The 20,825-nt window shown below is 44.0% G+C and overlaps 1 protein-coding gene across 7 annotated transcripts in view; it reads left to right on the forward strand.

The window, feature by feature from the left end:
* Nucleotides 1–18,292, forward strand: part of LOC135323522 (E3 ubiquitin-protein ligase MARCHF3-like) — a 79,692-nt gene extending 61,400 nt beyond the window's left edge. For 6 of the 7 annotated variants that reach the window (XM_064499889.1, XM_064499890.1, XM_064499891.1 and 3 more), the window contains 2 exons: nt 10,435–10,644; nt 14,549–18,292. In XM_064499889.1, the coding sequence (XP_064355959.1) occupies nt 10,435–10,644; nt 14,549–14,707 (369 nt within the window). In that variant the 3' untranslated portion in view covers nt 14,708–18,292. The other variant, XM_064499887.1, reaches the window with a different exon arrangement.
* Nucleotides 18,293–20,825: the final 2,533 nt, after the last annotated feature.

Raw genomic sequence — 20,825 nt, forward strand, 5'->3', positions numbered from 1 at the left:
CTCAACAGAAACAAATTGAGATACTTCACTTGCTCCATTTAGAAATGTCACATCTGACAAGCATTCATGCTGTTAGCACCCAGATGCTGCAGCAGTAGTGGGCTTGAAACGAAATGAGCAGTAAGTGGCATGGCTGCTTGTTCAGCCATATTCCTTCCTCCCCTGTGTACATTACTATGGAAGCAACAGAGGATTTCTTGCTGCGCTTAATGATTTGATCAGAACCACTCCATTTCTTCCCCTCCATGTTGTTAGTTTGCTATTAGTTTATTACTAAAGGAAAACAAGTGCTCCATAAAAATTCACTGTGAGATGGTTCTTTGCTTCTTTTGAGCAATTGCCCATGTTCACTCTAAGGATGTGGACCCATGCACTCAAACAGGAGATCTCTACCTCACGTGGAAGGGATACCTCTACAGCTATATCCTGCCTCCTGCATACCTCATGTAAGAATACGGTGATCACATAGCTTTGCTTTCGTCTGATATCCAGTTAAGTTAAAGCCCTTTTTCTTCCCTATCAACCTACGTTATGAGTAGCAGCCTAACTTTTCCTGAATTTTTGGCTGGAGTTGGAGGGGAAGCAGTCCATTTTGACCTCCACTTCCCCTTTCATCCTTTGTATCTTGCCTCCATGACAAGTTTCTCTGGTCAGCTGAGTTTCACGCTGTGTACTTGTCAAGGGAGACATCCCTTGATCTGTGACATATGGCATGCTTCTGTTGTTTGGGGGAGAAACATATCCCAAGAAATGTACAATCTGCTGACTGTCTTAGGCCCAAAACTCAGCCAGAGTGATAGAAAATGCTGTAGTACAGTCTGCCAGGCAGATGCATCCTCTCAACCTTGAATGTGGGAAGCTTCAGACATTCTTGGTCCGCTTCTACTTTTTCGACCCAAATTCTTTTCGCCAGAAGAAATGTGTTTCTGAACTACGAATCCGACATTATAGCAGGAGATTGGCTCCATCTTCAGTATTCAGGGAAAGTGATTTGTTCGTCACCATCCACCTCATGTGGCGCTGGTCCTGTGTAGCAGCAGGTGCGATCTCTGGTTCTGTGGCTCGGACACTGGGAAATATGGACGGTCCAAGAAAGGAGGAAGAAAAAGAACAGATTTTGCTACCTCTGTGCCTCCCTTACTCACTCACTGCAGCTGCGTGGGATGGAGGGGCACTGTACATTGTTCTTCAAGCCAAAGCAGCACATCCCAGGGAAGTTCCTGCATGTCTGCTCCTCCACAGGTGTTTGCCAGAGGTTGGTCAGCCAAAAGAAGTTGTTTTCTTTATATTCTTCCTAATCTCCACACTGCTGGCCTAAATCCATTAGTCAGGAGTGCTTTGTGTGATTTTACACTCATATGTAAGAATTGCTTGTCTTCAGAGCCTTCGCAGACTAGTTTGATGAGTGGCTAATGCACTACAGATAAGTGCAGAGAGAGTGCAGGAGTCCCCTGTGCCCCACCTGACGTCCAGCATGTAATGCCCTAATTTGGTTGCCTTGCCTAGGGACCAAGCTAACCACGAGCTGCTGTGCTCCTGCCAGATGACCCTGCTTTCAGTGGGACTTGTGCTTAGTGGCTGGATGGATGCTCTCCACAGGACCTGAGACTTCCTCATTTCTCAGCCACTCATGAACTTGCTCACAGCAGCAGCCCTGGGGAGAACTTGATCGACTGTTGTAAAGCAGTAAGAGATGGGATGTGCTATAAAAAGCATTTGTGTGTGTGTGTGTGGGGGGGGGGGGGGGGGGGGGGCTGGCTATACATTCTCTCTCTGCTCCTCTCCCTGCTGGAGGGCCCCCAGCAAGTTCTGGCACTGAGAAAAATGAAACCACCAACATCGATCAAAGATAATCTACTAGAGCATGAGCTTTCTGTAGCACCTTTGGAGTGGCCATTTGGAGTCACATTTCTGCTAGACACCATGGTGCTACTGAGGCACTTAGCAGGCATCAGCAGAGCAAGTGCGGCCCCTTTTCCGTTGATTTCAGAGCTCCTTCTTCTGGAAAGGGGCTTGCTTGGAGTGACCCACAGCATTACAATCACTTAAGAAGGGTTATTTGCCAGTAATACAAAGTATGTTGTGCACATGCACATTCCTAGTCCACACACCTTCCCCTCAGCCGCAGGGCTCACGACATTATGAAGTTCAGTTCAGAAAGAGCACCTTGATACACGCCAGATCTGATCCCACCTCTTCTACCACATGCTAAATGCACAGCATCCCCGTGCTTACTGCTGGAAATAAGAGGTCTATAGCACAAGGGCTTGGGAACACTGATATCTCCTGTTGTGAGTGTGCCTAGCAATAACAAATCCCAAAGAAAAGCAGCTACTGGTAAGCAGCCCTACTTTTTAAAGTGTCCTAATCACGCCACTGCCAGTGAGATCCTAGCTACATTTGACACAGACCAACCAAGCTGATGTAGCAGAAACTCTGGACACTGGAAGGGAAAAAAAAAAAAAAAAACCAAAAACCTATAATATGTGTAGAGGTGATGTTCTCTGCGATAAACCTGGAAGGATCTCAAAACAAACCCAGTGAAACTAAACTGCAGAAGTTAGTGACTTTATAGACTTCTCTTTTATATAAGCTTCTTTTTGACACAGCCAATTCACAGCTTCTGTGACCCTAGAGATGTGTGACATTATTAGTGTAGATACTTCTGCTGTGTTTCAACATGGAGATTAGAGAAGCTTAATAGATCATCTTCACCATTTTAATTTCCATATTGCATCTATCTTGCTTCCATTTGGCTTAGTGTAGAAATAGACTCAAAACATGGCACGGCAAAGTACTTAAGCCCGGTAAAGTGTTGCTAGAAAACAACCAGATACAACTTTTTTTTTTTTTGAGCTTACTTTTCCTCTCCACTGCCCAGTGCAGTGAATTGTTAGCATTAAATTACCAGAACAACAAGACTGCAGATCTGCTGCACACGGTTTGCGGCAGGATCGCTCTTGGGCCGGAAGACAAGCAGTGGCTTTGCACAGTCACCGACCGGAGGAGCGCGCTCGGCACCAGGAGTCCGGAGGCGCTGCAGCAGCACGGCACGCCAGGGCAGGGGCAGGCGGCGTGGTGACCCGCTGCCGCGAGGGTGTCGGCGCTTGTTTCAAAGGTGAGAGCGGAGCACAGAGAAGAACTGGCAACAGAGAAAGCATCCAGGAAATAAAGTGAACCACACCAACTAGCGATAATTCGGGTACACCGAGAAGGCCGCCCGCGCGATGCCCAACGCCGGCGGAGGGTCCCTCGCTGTCCACGGGACCAGGGCTGCCCCTGGCAGGTGCCCCCTGAAGACCCAAGTTACCCAGGGAGAGTTTAAAGCAGCCGGGTAGCGTTCCAGGAGAAATATGTTTGAGTTTTAAAGAAAGTAGTACAAAAAGAAATAATAATTAACCCCACTGCACATACGGTTTTGAAAACATAACCTGCTCAAGACTCCAGCGTTTTACCCTGAGAGTACCAGACCCCATTCGTTCCCAACAGGGAACAGTGCAGAGACCCGAACAAGCTGTTTGCACACCTTTAAAAAGAAGCAAAATGGTTCTTTTAGCTTCACAGAAAAGTTTTGCTCTAGTCCTTGACCTTTCCCAACAAGCACAAGTCTTTCTCAAAGCGTTAAGAGTGAAAACGCAGACAAATAAACCAAATAAAAATAACAACTTGAGGAAGAAAGGCAAAATCTCCTTACCAGAGAAGAGCCTGGGGCATCAGAGCATTGCAGCTGTACCCCTCCTTCCTGAATTTAAAGGGCCAACGATCAAGGAGGAAAAAAAACTTGAGGAATGTTCCCCAAAGAAAGAAATTGAACAATCAGTAAGGCTGCTGTGGAAGAGGCCAGATGCTCTTCTTTAAGGACCAGTAAGCTGGAGGGAAGATACTGTAGGTTTTCAAAGTACAGTTATTTATGTTTTAAATAATGGTATCGATGCCTTTCCTTTGGAGATCCTGATTCTGTAACACAGTTCTCAGCTGCCTCGTTATCAGCTCTGTCCCGCTGGTAGCATTTCCTATCACCTGGTGTCAAAGGCTTCTTTCTCCAGGAAAATAGGTGCTAAGGTGAAAAGTTGTATTGTATTTTTGTCTTTTGGGAGGGCTACCAAGCTTTTATCAACTATCCCTTTATTTTCCACACATCTGAGCTTTTAAATCAGGACTTTTGTGATGTTATGAATAAGTGTTGCAAATAGCAAGTCTGTCTTGCTTTTGATTTAAAATGCAAAACATGATTTTTGTTCAGTGATTTTCCTGAATGCTTACTTTTTTCTGCCTAAGTGGGAATAGCAGCGTCCAAAATAGAACAGTGGCTTTGCCAAACGTTCAGATAAAAGGAAATATTGTTTCTCCCAAAGTACCAGCAAATCTTTTTTCTTGACACATCTTGAAATCTTTTACTCATTACAAGTATCACCTGAAAGATAAGCTAAAAGTGGGTAATAGGAAAATTGAACAGTAATAAGCCAGAATAATGCCAGAGGGTACAATATTATTTATTTGGGGCTGCAAGAAATTTCATAGATTTTATAGCGCAACTTAGCAACATGTGTTGTTTGTTCTCACTATCAGATAATTATCAATCCTGTTTTTAAACGTTAAAATTTTATAATCCAGAACCCTAGCAGCCCCTGCGATATTGCAGCTTGGCCGAGTGCTGCGTATCAGAGCCCCATTCTCCGCTCTGGCGAGGTACCCAAGGTCTGGGTGGGCTGCAGAACCAGCAGCGGTCTCATAGCAGCAGAGCCTGCAGTACCCTGCTCACTCACTCGGTTACAGCCAAAGGTTGGTTACTGCCCGCACTGCAGTTTATTCGTCTTACAAAACAAAAAACATCTAAAAAGTGGTATCCTACACTGCCCTCATAGTAAACAAACCTGTTCTCTCTGCTTTTAAAGACAAGTGAGTGAAATTCTTGTGCCGTTTCAAAAAGTAGCTCTGGCTCATGCAGGCGTCAACAATTAAAACATTCCTGCGACCTTTCTTAAAGTAAGGGTGAAGCGCAGACCTGGTTATGAAGATACCATCACTCCAGCGTAATACAACTACAGAGCTCAAATCTTCTGCTGTCAGATAGACATCTTGGAAGACCTTGGTTAGCTTCACTCTGCCCTTTCTAAAAGCAGCCCATGGAAGACAGTAACACTGTGCCAATAACTGAATTTTTGATCTACCAAAACCCCCAAAACTGAACATTTTTTCAAGTCAGCTGAAAGTAACTGTGAAATGTTTGTTTTCCCTGGAAAACCATCAACCTAGAAAAGTTTTGAGTCAACCAAAATGTTTCATTGCCCTGAAAACAAACATACCTACTACTCTGTTGTGGGAGGCTTTAATTTTGAATTGTATATGGGTAAACAGTCTCAAAACATTTCGCTGCAAAAAGGTTAAAGTAAATGTTTCAAATAAGAAAGTATTTGATCAAAACTATCTGTTCAGATTTCCTTTTCTCCTTCGGTGAATAAACGGTTTGTCTGAAAAAGACGTTATTCATCCAAGAGAAATGCTCTCAAAAACATAGCCAGCATCCGTTTTTCCTCCCTTAAAGCCGAAGGCAAAAAGCACCCATAGGTCACTGAGGAACGAAACCAGAAACAATAATATTTGCTCGCAGTTTTGCTTGTTTACCGAGTGTTTTCATCAAGCATCGCTGCAGAGCTATCGGCATGAAAAGAATGAAATGAACTGATAAAAGTTTGATGTGTAATAAGCTATTTTTAGTTCAAAGGAAAATAAATTTAGGGAAGACAATTCCTGCCTGTCTGTACCACCCGCCTCCCCCATTTCTTATGGGGCAACTATTTAAACACCTTAACTAAAAAGCAGCGTGAGGCATTTTCTTCATAGTCTGCAGAATCTTCTTTGCTGCTGGTATAACTCAAGCAATAGTTATGTAAAATCAATTTTCCAAGCAAAATGTATAGAATTAAAAAAGGGCTTTCCAGCAGAAACTGGTAGCGGCCTTAGGATGTGACCTGGAAAATACTATGCACACACGTTATTTAGCTTTTGTGAGTCATCTAATGGAAGTTAGACCTATGAGGTAAGTGCTTCCAGGATTTAGCCTTTGGCAAGAGTGAAATAAGTACATTGGAGTTCATAAATTTGGAGGTGTTTTTACAGTGGTTTTCTGCTGGCAGTTCTTTTTATTTAGTTGGAGACGTTCCCAGGGAAAGGATCTCTAAGGCGTGCCGGTGCCCAGGTGCTGCTTGTTGGGATTATTCACTTCTTCAGGTGAGACTTGACATTTGCAGCACATGGCACAGCGTCCTCGCTGCTCAGAGGAGCAGCTCTCCGAGCTGTTGGGGTCGCTGAGACACGAGGACGCCAGCCAGTTGAAAGGAAACTGAGCCCACTGCGTTGTCCCTGGGGTTTGAAGTTTCAGATTATTTGACGACGTCAAATAAACATCTCGGTGTATTCACAGTGAAAGGGGATTTTGGGCAGTTTTGGAGATCTGGCGATGTGTGCAGTTTCTAAATTTCAGCTTAAGCTTTGGAGTGGAATTATATTAGATTCAGATACGTATTGCTGCACTCCATTAATTGGCTGATAGAGCAAAAGTCCTCCAGGGACTGTCGCAAATCCACCTTAAATTCCTGAGTGCTGGAGTTTGCCTGCAGTTGAAATATGTGTGGAGACCCTCTGATGAAGATCAAAAGTTCAGTTTAATCTTTCCGAGGTAGCTAAGCGTTTAAATTCAGCTCCGCTTTGTGAAGTAAGTGCAACAAATCCTTCTGGGTGTGCTGTGTGTCACTGAGTGAGACATGGGAGCCTCGGATGCTGTAACAGCGCTTGCTTGTGTCAGATGCAGGATGTCAAAATCCCTTTCAAAGCGTAAGCAAGCTCCTTGTTAAAACTGCATCAGCTTTGGGGAGCTTTGCCTATGCTACGCCTCTTGGGAGGCTGCTCTAGAACTGGATCCTCTCTGACGGCTGAGAATTTTTTTCTGCTTCTTACCTTCAATTTATTTGCAGCCAATTATAATCCATTTGTTCTTGAGCCAGCGTTATCCATTAGCTTAAGTAGCACTTCTCCTTCACCGATGCCCCCCTCCAGGTCTCCCCTCTCTTGGCCAGCCCCATGATGTATTTATAGAGGATGGTTTTGCAGGGATAAAGGCGTCAAACTCTTGTAGTCTCCCTTGGTGATGGGGGCTCTCAGTTTTCCTGGTCCCTCTCTCTGTTTCAGCTGAAGCGATCCTTTCTGGGAGCAGGAGACCGTCGCCGGCGATCTCAGGGGAGGGTTTGCCGGTGCGTCGGGGCTCAGACCCGCTCTCCCCCCGCTCACGCAGCGCTCCCGGCCTGACACTCAGTCTGTCCCAGCGCTGTAGTCCCTGCCGCAGCGCCCCGCTCATCCCTCCGCTCAGCACTGGCGGGGGGTCACGCTGTGGGCTTCAGTTTCACACAAGGAGTTGCTGACCTGGCTTGTTAGCTCTAAAGTAAGTTGACAGTGCACCTTTCAAAGCCAAAGACTGAAACTTGGAGCCTGAACAGAAGCATATTTAGAAACGTGTGCTACTTCAGGAGAAAAATACGCGCTGTGACTGAAATCCATATAGCCATTGAAATTACTTATTCATTGCTTTTGACTTCAGTTTCAGAGCTAGCTAATGATATTTCCCCAGCTTCTAAGGTGGACTGTGGAGTGTTTTTTGGTTTTTTTTTTTTTTTAATCTATTATTTAATACTGCTCTTATCGATCCTGGCCTCACCTAATACCTGAATTGCTCCAGTAAATGGAGTTGGAGACAGTGCAGTGTGTTCCTCACTGCCCATTTAAAGGGGGGACGGTCCCCGCTGGTGCTGAGATACGGAGATATTTAGCATTTTAGGGTCTTCCCTGGGAACGTGGTGAACACCTGCGATTCCCGTTGAGATCAGGGAGAAGTGCAGGTGCTCAGCAATTCGCTTGCAGGTCACCTTTTAAGCAAATACTTTCCACAAAACCTTTTGACAGTCACCTTTAAAAGCAAAATCCCGGCTACCAGGCACTTTCCATTCCTCTTGTTTTCCCGGAGGTCTCTCATTACAGGGATTCATGGAAATTGAACGGGGTGAAGGTTGCAATCAGTCATGTCTAGAAGCAACCAAATACACCCCGGAACTGCTACACACGCACCCTTGGGAGCGTTTTTAAGTAAATGGAATAAAACCTCCAGAAGAAAGTGGTGTGAGCCTTGCGCACGTGACTTCAAAATGTTCTCTATAAAGTCACAATAACTTAAAAACCTGTTCAAATGCAATTTAAGCCTCCTTATTTTGTCTAAGCTCTGCCCCAGTATTCTGGCATTTTAAATAATCTTGAGGCTAAGACACTACTTGAAAGGAGGAAGGCAAACCAGTATTGCATCTCCCTCTTTAACTAGCATCTTGCCTTACAACCTCTTGCTGAAGTACCTTGTAGTAGCACATAGTAGTTATGAAGCACTTTGCACTGTCACAGGGTTTTAAAAGTACTTAAGTAACTTAGAACCTGCATTCTACATAAAAATCATTTATATTTTTCTGTTCTCCTAAATTCCTGAATCATACCTAAAAATAGATCTTAGGCTGTCGAGTTACCCTGTTGCAATTAAACCTTGCAAAAAACCCTGTGAAGCAGGCAGTTTGTTATTTCCATCTAAGGGAAGGTGAGGCTGAAGCAAACTTGTCTGCTGATCTGTGTCCTTCTGCTAGTGCCAGATGAGAACAAGTGACTGCTTGTTCCTGGTTGCACTCGGTTTCTTGACAGTTGTTTCACCCCAGATTAAGATGGATAGATAAATGCTGTATTTGTTTCAGTAGAGCAGGAAAAGTGAAAAAAGATGAGGCAAGTTTTGAAAATAACGGAAGGATAGAAGAGCTAGATGGGAAACGTTCCTCACCTTGCACAAGGCTCTTAGCCTTGCCTTCGCTTTTCAAAGCTGTTGAGTCCTGCTGTTCCCCTGGTCATTGCTGTAATTCTGTAGGGAGGAAGGAAGAAAAACTGAAGTGGCTGGAAATGAAGGGATGAAGAGTTGCCTCCCCAACCATATTTTGTGGAGCTAGGGGAAAAAAAAACCAAACTTCTACTGCCACTTAATCTATTGGGAGGAATGAGAGGGTTGAAACAACCCATTCACCGCTGGCCCAGGGATACGTGGCACTGAAACCACATGCAGGACTGCCAGCTCCCTTGTAAAAGTGAGTCCGCTGTAGCAGAAAAAGCGCTATTGCAGATTAAGGGTGTATGAGTGCATGAGTCTTATCAAGGTCTGTTTGGCATAGAGCTGCCACGGTTTTATTTTCAATGACAGATACTAAGCATAGCACGCAGGAGGAGCATGACTTTTCTTGCTTTTGGCATTGCCTCAGCGGAGCCAGGGGCCTGGGAGGGAAACGCCAGGCTGGGAATCAGTGGCCCGTCCTGCTCCTGGCTCCCAGCGCTCGGGCAGCCTGAGGGCCGGCAGAGCACTCAGCCCCCGTTTCCCGTGCCCGGCTTTGACTCCTCTGCCTGGACTGTGACCTCTTCAGGCTCAGCACCGTCCTGTGCTGTAGGTGGTAATGTTTGTCCTCAGTCGCTGGAGTAATAGGTATAGCTCCCAGTCTGGTTGGGGCTTCCAGATGCCTCGACAACAGAAATATGTGCTGTCCTAGGCAATACTATGCATGTGGCTGTACTCACAGAGAGTTAAAAAAAAAAAAAAGAAAGAAAACACAGCGATGCTGCAGCAGTCACAAAGCGTGGTTTTGACCGACTCCTACAGCTTACATTGGCAAAGTTGCTGGGCTTGGTAGTTTTCCTGTTTAAACATTGACTTGAGTGATGAGGTTTTTTATTAAAAGGTCTCAGTGTACTGTTGTAGGCTGAACTTCTTTCACCTCTGCTATCTAAATTCCTGTTTATAGAAACATGGGCATGCGGGCCTGCTAGCTGCTCAATCAACCTTCACTTCAGCAGTTGACTTTCAGGCACGCTGTTCTGCAAGATTAATATCCTCATCATAAAAGTAACCATGTATGCATCCAAAGCCGCTTGCAGGCAGATAGCTGAAGGCATGTTAGAAAGGACTTTTGCCAGTGTTGTAAGTGACATGTAAAAAAGAAAATCTTAAAATAGGGTATAAAATGTGAACAAATGTATTTTCTGCACTCTTGAGCTGGCAGAAGAGCACACGGTTCTGTCCACGGGAAGGGAGCGTCTGAAATGCTGCAGCAGCTGAAGGGCTTGTGCCGTGCCAGCCCTTTCCAGTGAAACGCTTCCCCTTCTCCAGGCAGCTTTTACTGGTGCCAGATAAATGCCGCCGGAGCTACAACTGGCCGAGGGTTCGCACAGCAGCAGCAGAAGGGAGGGTTGCCGGTGACAGCCGGAGCCGCAGCCGGCGCGCGGTCTGCTGCAAGGCCGCGCGGTGCAGCTTGCTCCCGCGGGGAGGTGGCCCCCTCGCTGACGCTTGCTCTGTCTCCGTTTCGCCTGCAGTGGCTGAGGAACCCGGGCCCCCAGCACGAGAAACGGACTCTCTTTGGAGACATGGTGTGCTTCTTGTTCATAACGCCGCTGGCGACCATCTCCGGCTGGCTGTGTCTGCGGGGAGCGGTGGACCACCTGCACTTTAGTAGTAGGCTAGAAGCCGTTGGCCTCATTGCACTCACTGTCGCACTCTTCACTATTTACCTCTTTTGGACCCTAGTAAGTATTGGTTTTCTTTTTAACTCTCAGGAAGAAGGGAGGGAATAAATCAGAAAATGAATTACACGTCTGCTACAGAGCACTGTAGGTGGACCACTATATAGCAATTGTCACTTAAATTTATGGTCCATCCTAATTTTTAAGTTACATCTGCAAGAAACCTCTTGGTTCCGCACCAGTTAAGCTCTCTGGAAATCCAGAAAGACAGTTGGGATTTGGGAATCATGGACCCCAAAGGCAAAGTACCTGAGGGAATTGCAGGAAGGAGCCAGGAGGTAACCCGGAGAAGAGGAGTTCAAGACATGTTACGGGAGTTATTGTGCAAAAGGTGAGGGTGCAGGGCAGGAAAAAGCCTTACGTGAATAACCTGGCTCCCACAGAGGATTTGTATTTTATTCCAATCCAACATCTGGCTAATTTAAGTCTAACAATTTCAAAAATGCTGAATTTGGGTGTAAATCTCTTTCTCAGGGTTCATTTTCCATATTCCTGGTGCTTGTGATTCTGTGGGAAAGCCATGGCAGAACACACTTTGCACCCAGGTCTGCAGAAATATAACTCCTCTTTCCTTCAGCAGCTGTCCAGATGAAATAGCTGTGTTATTCCCACCGTGCACCCAGGTGTGCTGTCGTTCGTGTGCTGAGCACTGATCCAGCTTAAGAGTAAACACTGTTTATCAAGCCATGGTCCAGCTGTTTGTTCATCAAAAACCCCGAGTTCCCACAAGTTTAACGCTTAACACCACTAGCGCTGGCGAGGGAGGAGAACGGAAAGGCTGTTGTGGACAGGGAGCGCTCGCAGTAGCGCAGCGATGCCTGGGCAGTTGTGCAAAGCCGTGCCGGTGCGAGGAGGAACGGGCGTTGCAGCCTGTGCTGCCCCAAACGGGGCAAGGCCACCCTGCCTGCGGCGCTGGTGGGGCACTGACCCCGCGAGCGGATGGGGCCCACCGCACGCTGCCTGGGGGCGGCAGGCCGACCCCTTCCGGCAGGTTTTGATTGCTTCATTAGGAAATAATATGCTAAGACTTGCATTGGCATAGCTGCCCCAGAGCAAGAAACCCCTGCACTGAGCCCACAGTGAGCCTGGGAAAAAACAAGGGGAAGAAGAGAGAAAAAAACCCCAAAACTAGCTCCAAGAAAGCTATAGAAGTTACAGTCTCATTCACTTCTTTTGTAATAGCAAAACCCTGTCTCATCTATAGAGGACTTAGGGCTAATTTTAGCAGCGCACAAAAATAGGGAAAGCTCAGAAATCTTGCCTCAGGTCTCCTGCAGGTTTTTGGGTACTTTTTGGTTGCTGTTGCTTTTTTGTTTGTTTTGCTTCTGCTTCCCTTTTTGTGAAAAGCAGCTTCACTTCCTTCTTAACAGGATGGCCACTTACTTCAGCAGTGAGGTGGCACTTGGATTTCCTGGGGCATGATGCATGTAGACATGTCCTTCAGGGTCTCAAGCAAAGGTTGTTCAAACCCCCTTAGTACGTGACTGCCTTAAAACCAGAGGCTGCCCAATTTCTTTATTATGCTTAATTCACAAGCACCATTACGGTTGGCAGTTGGAAGGGGTAGTTTGGCTGAATAGCTGGGTTTAATTATATTCTGGCATGGGGACACATCTTTACAATTCATTACAACTTTTTGTGCAACATGTAAAGGGTAGTCACTAGCAACAGCCATTGCACTTGCAGTGATAACGGTGAGAAGCACCTCTATTCATTTTATAGCTCTTTTCCCTCTTCAGAAGCATAGAAATGTGTGTGCCCTTCCGAAGCTATTTGGCATTCGGACAATGTGCTGATAGTGAGCTTGGTGTAAATGCGTACCTCGGTTGATTTAATTGAAATACAGTATCACTCATGCCCATTGAGCTGTGGACGATGTAATTCCACTCTAATCCATTATTCAGGCCGGCAGGAGGTGGACGGGCTAATGAAGCACGGGGCTGCTCAGGGAAGGGCAAGGCAGGAAGCCTTGGGGCAAATCATCCCCCCCCCCCTTCCCATTCAGCAGGGAGTTAGCTTGGGGGTAGAGCAGAGAAGGGGGCGTGAGCAGAAGCGCTCACCCCACTGGTGCTTCAGCAGCCCCTTCCCTGAATTCAGCTTTCAAGGCTGAAATATTGCCCTGCTTCAAGGAATAGGAGAATCCTGCACAGCTTGGTGGAGGCAGCGCAGGGAATATATTGAGTGCTGTGGGAGCCATTACACATAACGTGATATAATGCTCTTTTAGGTCCTGGGAAAATTAAGAAAACTAAAATTTCATTTTACTTCCAATAAATCAGCTAATAGTCTCTGAAGGTAAAAGCTAGCATATGGGTTGTTTACACACCACAGTACCCCAGTGAGCAGAAAATGGGAGCGATGCTATTTTTAGCAAAGAAGCTATTTTATTTCTTCTCATAAAACAGCCAAGTTCTCCCTAACATACTGTTGCTTCTTCTCTGTATTTATTCATTATAACTGATCTATACATGAAAAATGCTGCTATTCCCAAGAACGCTTCAGCCCCCAAATGCAGACTTTTAGTTAAAACTGAAGTTTTAAACAATTTAAACTCGCACCCTGCTTAATCCTGACTTCTGCAGGACTGACTGGGGGAGTTGGAGCACAACGGGCTTCCCACAGAAAGTAAGTCTGGGTTAAAAACAAAGGCTTGCCCCAGTGAATTCACAAAACATGCAGTAAGTTAGACGGACAGCCACTGCCCACCCTTGCTGTGCTGTTGAAGAGGTGACAAGGAAGCCGAGCGTGCCAAGGAGTGATGTAAAAACAGGCTCTTGTTCAGGAGGGAGGGTTTCGTATCCCGAGCACCAGCTTATGGCGAGTAACCCTGGCTGAGTAACCCTGGCTCTCGCTGCAGTTCAGCAGCTGACAGCGCTTGGAAACTGCCTCCAGGCAAGAGCCCGTTGTAAACAAGCTGTCAAACTTAACTAGGGAGCCTGTGAAAATGTCTTAAACAAACAAACAGTTCAAGCCGGGCTCAGCAACGCGGCCGTTTCTGAAAGCATCTCATCCGATGCTGTTTGAAAACTAAACCCGCACCCAGGCTTTGCTGCAGCAGGCCCTGCACTGTGGATGGCATTCGTCTCCTCAGACTGTGTCCCCCACCCCCACCCCACCACCACCGCATGATTTCTGCATTTCCCACCTTCTTACGTTTCGGGTGTTGCCCAGAAAGGGAGGTGCAGACTGCTTGTTCTTCGGGGGCGCAGAGGAGGTGGAAAGGTGGGCGAACTGATTCATCGGTCAGAAGGGCCGTCCACGGGCAACAGCTTTGCTAACAAAAGCTATGTAGGTTTCTGTCTCTAACAGCAGACAGCTGTATAGAGATAAAAATATGCATATATATGTATGACAAACTGAACTGAGATGGTTGTGCTAACACAGTGAATATTAGCAGATGGCTTGAACTCACCTTGTTGCATCTTTGCAATCTGAAGATTGATGCGTTCAGCAGTAAAACATTACAAGGTAGAAGATATGAGCTTGTCACTTCTTTTTTTTAATATAAACACAGCAGTACCTTTAAGCTACCCGCAAACTTTCCCCATCAAGCCAATTACATTATTTGTCAGTTTAACAGCTCGCAGCATGACGGCACTGCAAATTCACCTGGTTGTAAACGGCTGCCAATACTGCGAGTTCATGGGAAAGACAGGCAGGACGCCTGCTTTTTCATGCTATAAAAAGGGAAGGAGAGGTGGGCAACAGCAGAAAGTAGGACACGAGCTGCTTTTCTTCTCCACTGCTGAAACTGGGAGAACCATCCCGCCGCGTGGTGCGTCTCACCTCGGCCAGCCTCTATTGTGCACGCGTTTTCCTCCCCGCGCGAAGGTGCTTCCCCAAGGCCCGGCCGGCCCCGTGGAGGACGGCGGCGATGCTGAGGGCGGTGCGTCTCCTCTCCCCGCAGGTGTCGTTTCGGTATCACTGCAGGCTCTACAACGAGTGGCGCCGCACCAACCAGCGGGTGATCCTGCTCATCCCCAAGCCGGCGGCCGTCGCCTCCGCGCAGCAGTCGCTGCTGGGGCTGCAGCCCATCAAGAGGAACTCCAAGGAGACAATCGTCTGATCGGGGCCGTCCCGCGCCGGGGCCACGCACTAAATAGGTTTCCTCGCGCCCGTGGGGGTCAGATACCGCCCCAGAGCCTGCTATTCCGATTTACAGACTCTTTGCGGAGGAAGAAATCACTGTTTTAATTCAAATCACGGATGCTGCAATCATATGATATTTGCTAAGCTGCCAAACATGTTTATTTAGCAGATACTGTATGGAATTCTACAAACTTATGTTAATACTTGCATCATCAAGCGATGCAGACTTTTTTATTATTGTTTAAAAATATTAAACTATGATAATTAACAATGCAAGACAGATGTAAAAAGTGCTTTGTTTTTATCATTTACTGCTACTACAGTATTATTTTCTTTGGATAGCAGCCAGTGCTGTATGTTTTTGTTTTTTCCTGAATCACAGGGCTGACATTGCCTTTATATACACGTATAGATATATACACACAATTTTAAGAACCTTTTATACTATTAACTTGGATTATTAGAATACCTTTTTTAATATTATGAGTTCTACAAATTGGCATATTATTTAAACACTATAAAATTGTTAGAAAATGGTCTCCTGTTTCTTGTTTGGTAGGGAAGTTCCGATAGGAAAATTCTCCAGTAATAAATGTGGAATGTGTGAGAGCAACAAGTGACAGATTACAGTAATCTTCCTGCCCCAAAGTATTTTATTAAGTAACTCTCAGGAGAGAAAAAAAAATTCAGGCAGAAATAACAAATTAGGCATCGCATTCTGCACTGAAGCTCTACTGGTGTGAATTTGTAGTTAGCCAATTTACTCTGTTTTTACACCAAGCGGAATTTAACCCTAATTGTATAAATTAATTTTGTAAGGAAAACTCTGTATACATAATGAATGAGATCATTAGACATGTCTTCAGAAGCAGGAACTTGTCTTGCATTATAATTAGCATTACTTTAAAGCTGCAGAATTTTCAGTTTGACAGGTAGATTTAGCAGAGCGTACGTAAACCCTGACCTTCCATTGTAGCACTGAGACTAAGACTCTTTTTAAAAAATGTACGACACAGCCTACTATTGTGACCAAATTGAATTTGGAGTCTAAAGACTCAATTTAATTCCTGGGTGGCATTATCTGTTTCCCCTTTGCCTTCATGACCAATTCATTCACTGATTTTTGGCTCTCAGAGGAGACATATGCTTACATGGAGAGACTCATTTTACAGAATCATACAAAACTCTATTAACAAATGCTGCTAAAACCAGCAAGTGACATGTAGCCTCTTCAAATATATATATCGCACAGTTTCCCCACCCCCACCCCCTTTTGGGGTAGACTGTAGTGACACCATGTGCTGCGTTCTCCAAACTGTGCAGGAACTGAAAATAAAAGGAGCCCAAAGCAACAAGGGTAATGATTTCTAATTTGGATAAAGGCAATATGGGTGTTTACCATCAGGCAAGAGCTTATTTAATGTTGAGCTCTAGGGAAGAAAAAGCTTAGTACCCATGAACAGACCTGTGAGTCTCTTTATGCCATCTTTGGCTCAGTCTAGCTATAGCCATGTATGTAGTGCAACAGTATTCTCTGCAGCCATCAATTCTGTGGGGCTAGAGGACTGAACCGTCTATATGAAGCAACACCAGCTTTGTTCAGACATGAAACCGCATTTTCACAGCGAGCCATCATCAGCTCCTGTGTAGGAAAGCCATGAACTTGCAAGGCTGCACTCATTAGTCTGTAAGGTCAGGAGCTGGTCCTATGTTTGATAGTGGGTACCCGCTTCTCTTCCAGAATAAAACTGTAGGAAAGTTGTACAGAATTCTGAAGACACGGATATCTGAAGACATCACAAACTCTGTGATGGCCTAAACCCTATAGTGCTTTTTTATCCTCTTTCCAAAGAAAAGAAACTCTCTGGATAGAGGACAAAAAAGGAAAAGCACATCAGCAGAGATTTCCAGGTTAAAAGAAAATCTGCTAGCCGGGGGCACTGAAATAAAGCATGTCTAGCTGGGTCAGAACACTGTCAGACTAGGAGCCACTAGCAAGTCTCCCATGCATTTTCTGGAATACTCCCTGCCCCCAGCCACACACCCACCTTTTTGCATTATACCCATGAAAAAAGCAGCATACTTCACACACTTGTTTTTTTAAAAATATAAGAACAGGAAGGTGGGTGATGCTGTTTTACTCCCACTTCCACGCTGAACTAAGGACCAGACTAGTATTGCTTTTCCTTCCATTAGTTGAGGCTATTCTTGCTATGCCACATCCAAATTTGGATTAACAATTCCACAACTGAAACACTACAACAGAAATTCTACAACAGCAGTAGCATTCAATTTTTTTTCCTTCTGAATAAATGTAAGAAACAGAATTAACTGCAACACTAGCTAGAGCTAACAAAGCTCCTGGCAGTACAATGACATCTTTGTTATGCTGTCCTTAAAGGCTTTCCAGTTAAGCAAAAATAAGTCAACTAATGAAAGGATGGGAAAGATTTGGGGTTTTTTTTTGGTTTTTTTTTGTTTTGTTTTTAAATGTAGCTCAGTCTTTCCCTATCCTTTCTTCTTGTGCAGCTGGTCTTGCCATTTACATTCTTTTTCTACACAAGAAATGCTAGAGAGAGTAGTATTCAATATTTTGAGCTGAAAATGATAAGCAGCAATTTAAGCCGTCCAAAAGAAAAAAAAGAGAAAAAACCCTCTGAGAAAAATAGACATAATACAATTCTGTTCCCTTCTTTCACATCCTGCTTTCTGATGATAAAGATTGCCATCCTAAGTGTGCAGAGTTGGCCACACAGAGTCCATTACAATTCAATATTAATAACATGAGTGCCATGCAAAATGAAGATGACAAATTTCACTTCTACATAACCTTTTCCCTGAAAGCTTAGTCTATCACATCATGCAGAACAACAAACAAGACAAAATTCAAACAAGGGTAAAGCAGTGGTATTTGATAAAAGAATGGTGGTGAACAGGCAAGAGATGCAAAATCAGGAAGCTGCCCGATTCCTTGAATTTCTACTGCAGTGAGAAGAGTTAAGTAGAGGAAGCAACAGTGTAACAGTTTCCCCCTCAGGAAGAAGGGGAAAAAGTACACTGCAACCAATGGAAGAAATTAATAGGGAAGAACTTAGATGAGTTTTCAGAGATACAGCAGATCTCTGTTCAACAAGAGGGAAGTCGCTGCACAGGTAGGATGAAGAGCCTTCAAGTTTTTGTACTCCACTATATAATTCTGTCAGATTAAGACTTTAAATTATCATTTGGATTTTATTTATTAAAAATAGCTTTGCATCAGTTACACAGTAGGAAATCATGCAGAGTGATTTGACAGCTTAGCAGGTGAAGGAGGGAATCAGGGCCCATATACATAACCAGCCTTGATGCCACAAAGATAACCAGAGCGCTGCAATCAGAGTAAGATATGAAGAGCTACTGGGAGGACCATTTACACATAGAAAAAGACCTAAAAAACTTTCCCTTTCAAATGAAATTAAGTTTAAAAAAAAGTTACTGTTAATTATTAAACTCATCTGTTACTGCTTATGAGACCAAGCTCTATTTACCGCACAGCTGCTTAATTAAACAAGCATTTTCCTTACAGCAGAATGGAGTATTGCTTATTTTATTGACAAATACTGGTTCAGGGCATTCAAAAGCATTCTAAATACCTTTAAAAAGTATTAGGATACACAAAATGTACAACTGAGACCCTGTAGCTTTGCAAATACCTAGCAGGCTCTTACAACAAGCAAGCCTACAGTATTTGCACTACGTGACATAATTGATGAGGACACCACCACTTGCCCACTGTCCCACTGTTCTCCCTCCATATTTCTAATTTCCCTGGTTTTGAAAGAGCAGTAAGTGTTTTCAAAGCCAAAAACTTACATCTCTCGACAAGCAGCTGCCAAGCTTAGTATTTGTGATTGTTTCAAATTCTTACCAATTTCTTACTGACAGCCTCTTAGGTCTCATTTTGCCTATGCTACAAAACATTTTTCCTCCTTTTCATGTTTAAAAGTTACAGAACAGATTACAATTTTTCCCCCCAACTCTTTATCATAGTTGTACAATATATTTTCATAATAAAACTGGTTAAAAAAAATGTTAATCAGCATTGGCATTCTATCCACACCTTTCCATTAAAGACTACCAAAACACTATCTTCAGAAAAATAATGCTTAATGTTACATAGAAAACAGATGCTGCAATGTTATTCCGTGATTTATATTAGGGAGAAAGTCTTCTGTTCACAAAACTCAGTCAAGTTATTAGCTATGAAAACTCAGAGCCAAAAATTAACAGATAACTAGAGGAAAATAATGAAACTCATCACACAAGCTGTTTAAGCTGAAATGCTCCTTTACTGATACCACCAAATGTAACTTACTTTCTTCAGAGCTGGTCACAGAGAGAACAAAAAACCCCCCTGTATTTACACAAATCCATAAGGGAAACTGCATTTACCTATACTGCTTAGAGTGCAGTATGAATATAAAACATGCTGCTACCCAGATTTGGGGTTTCCCATAGAGCACCTTTTCTACTCCAGAAACATTCAAATTAGTTATCAAAATGATATGCTGATAAAACATTTAAAATTCTTCATGAGATTTTAAGACTGGTATTAAAGACCGTCCCTTTTACAGAACTAGACAAGTGAATCATTAACACCTACTGAACAGGAAGGGTATTTACATATAGTCAGCTATTAATACCTCTTTTTCTTTTGCTGTCTGCTTGGGCAAATATGCAGGTAAATGCAGCAGGAGGAGGAAGGTCAGAGACATATGGGAATAAGCAGCATAGAGCTACAAATCATTATATTGCAGTCTATTAATAAACTTGCCCACTATAATCACAGGATGCACTGCAAAGGTTTGCTACTTCTGCTATGAACAGACCCAGACTCAGACTTTCACAGAACTAAGATCAGCTGACAGAAACACATAACTTGCCTCAAGAACATTCAAAACACAATGCCAAGGCTGTAAAAATCAAACCAGCTACTACTTAAAACAGTTCTTATTCCGGTTTTCACAGGAATCAATGTATTTTAGCAGACAAATATTTGGCAAAGGGTTTTACTTGCTGTATGCAGTAAGTCAAACAGTTTTCATCTGCCAGGATAATTTATATCTGTTAAGAAGTGTCAACTCTGGAAAGGTCTGAATTTACCTGAAAGTACTCTTCACATATTACAATAAAAATAAGTAATAAGAAGCCCCACCAAAACTTTCATCACAAGTTGAGTATGTCTACAGAGCTAACTAGGGTACTGTTTGCTTCTTCCCTGGCTCATTACCTGAATAATGATCTCCTGAAAACAGCCCAGAAACACATTTCACATAACATTGAGTATAGCTAATTAGCTCATTTTTCAGTGGTCAGATCCCTTTACCAAATCCATCAGCCTGCGTTCTCTCACCCAGACTGGTATACGCAGTACGGCAGTAACTGCAACAGAAAGAAGAGTTCTCATAGATGTTATGTGTGATGGTTGGGGGGAATTAGTATTCCCACAAAATCGAATTTCCATTTGCTGCACACAGTGGCAATGCACGTCCCTCAAGACTTCCAGTTGGTGTCAAAATTTTATTTTTCAATACAGCAATTAAAGGCCCAGACTACCTTGCAGTAATCAAAGTGCACTTCACTTCTGGACTTTGGTACAGGAAGGAAAAGAGGAGCAGGAGGAGAATAGAAATTCATTGTTCCATTCAGTGAAGCAGAGACTTTCAAAAGTTATTACGGAACCTGCGGGAAGACATAGGACATTCTTTAAAGAAACACTTTAATAGCGAGATCTCCATCTTGTGGTAGGATGTTTCACTCTAAAGATTAGCAGCACACAAAACAGAAGGGTCAATTATATTTCCTAACACTTTATGCTAGGTTTACAGAAATACTTGTAACAGCGGATTTATCTCTCTAAAATAAGCATTTTTCCCATCAACAGCCATCACAAGAGTGCTGATTTACCAGAATATTCATACAACTCATCTAAAAGCTCTCAAGGAGCAGCTCCTAGCTGCACGTTCAGTTGAGAGACAGTTATAGCCACTTTTCATAATCCTGTGGTAACAAAACACAGCCTCTACAAAATCTAGAACCAAGAACACTGACTCTAC

This window comes from Dromaius novaehollandiae, chromosome W, assembly GCF_036370855.1.
Source record: "Dromaius novaehollandiae isolate bDroNov1 chromosome W, bDroNov1.hap1, whole genome shotgun sequence".
In the NCBI taxonomy this organism is placed as follows: domain Eukaryota; kingdom Metazoa; phylum Chordata; class Aves; order Casuariiformes; family Dromaiidae; genus Dromaius; species Dromaius novaehollandiae.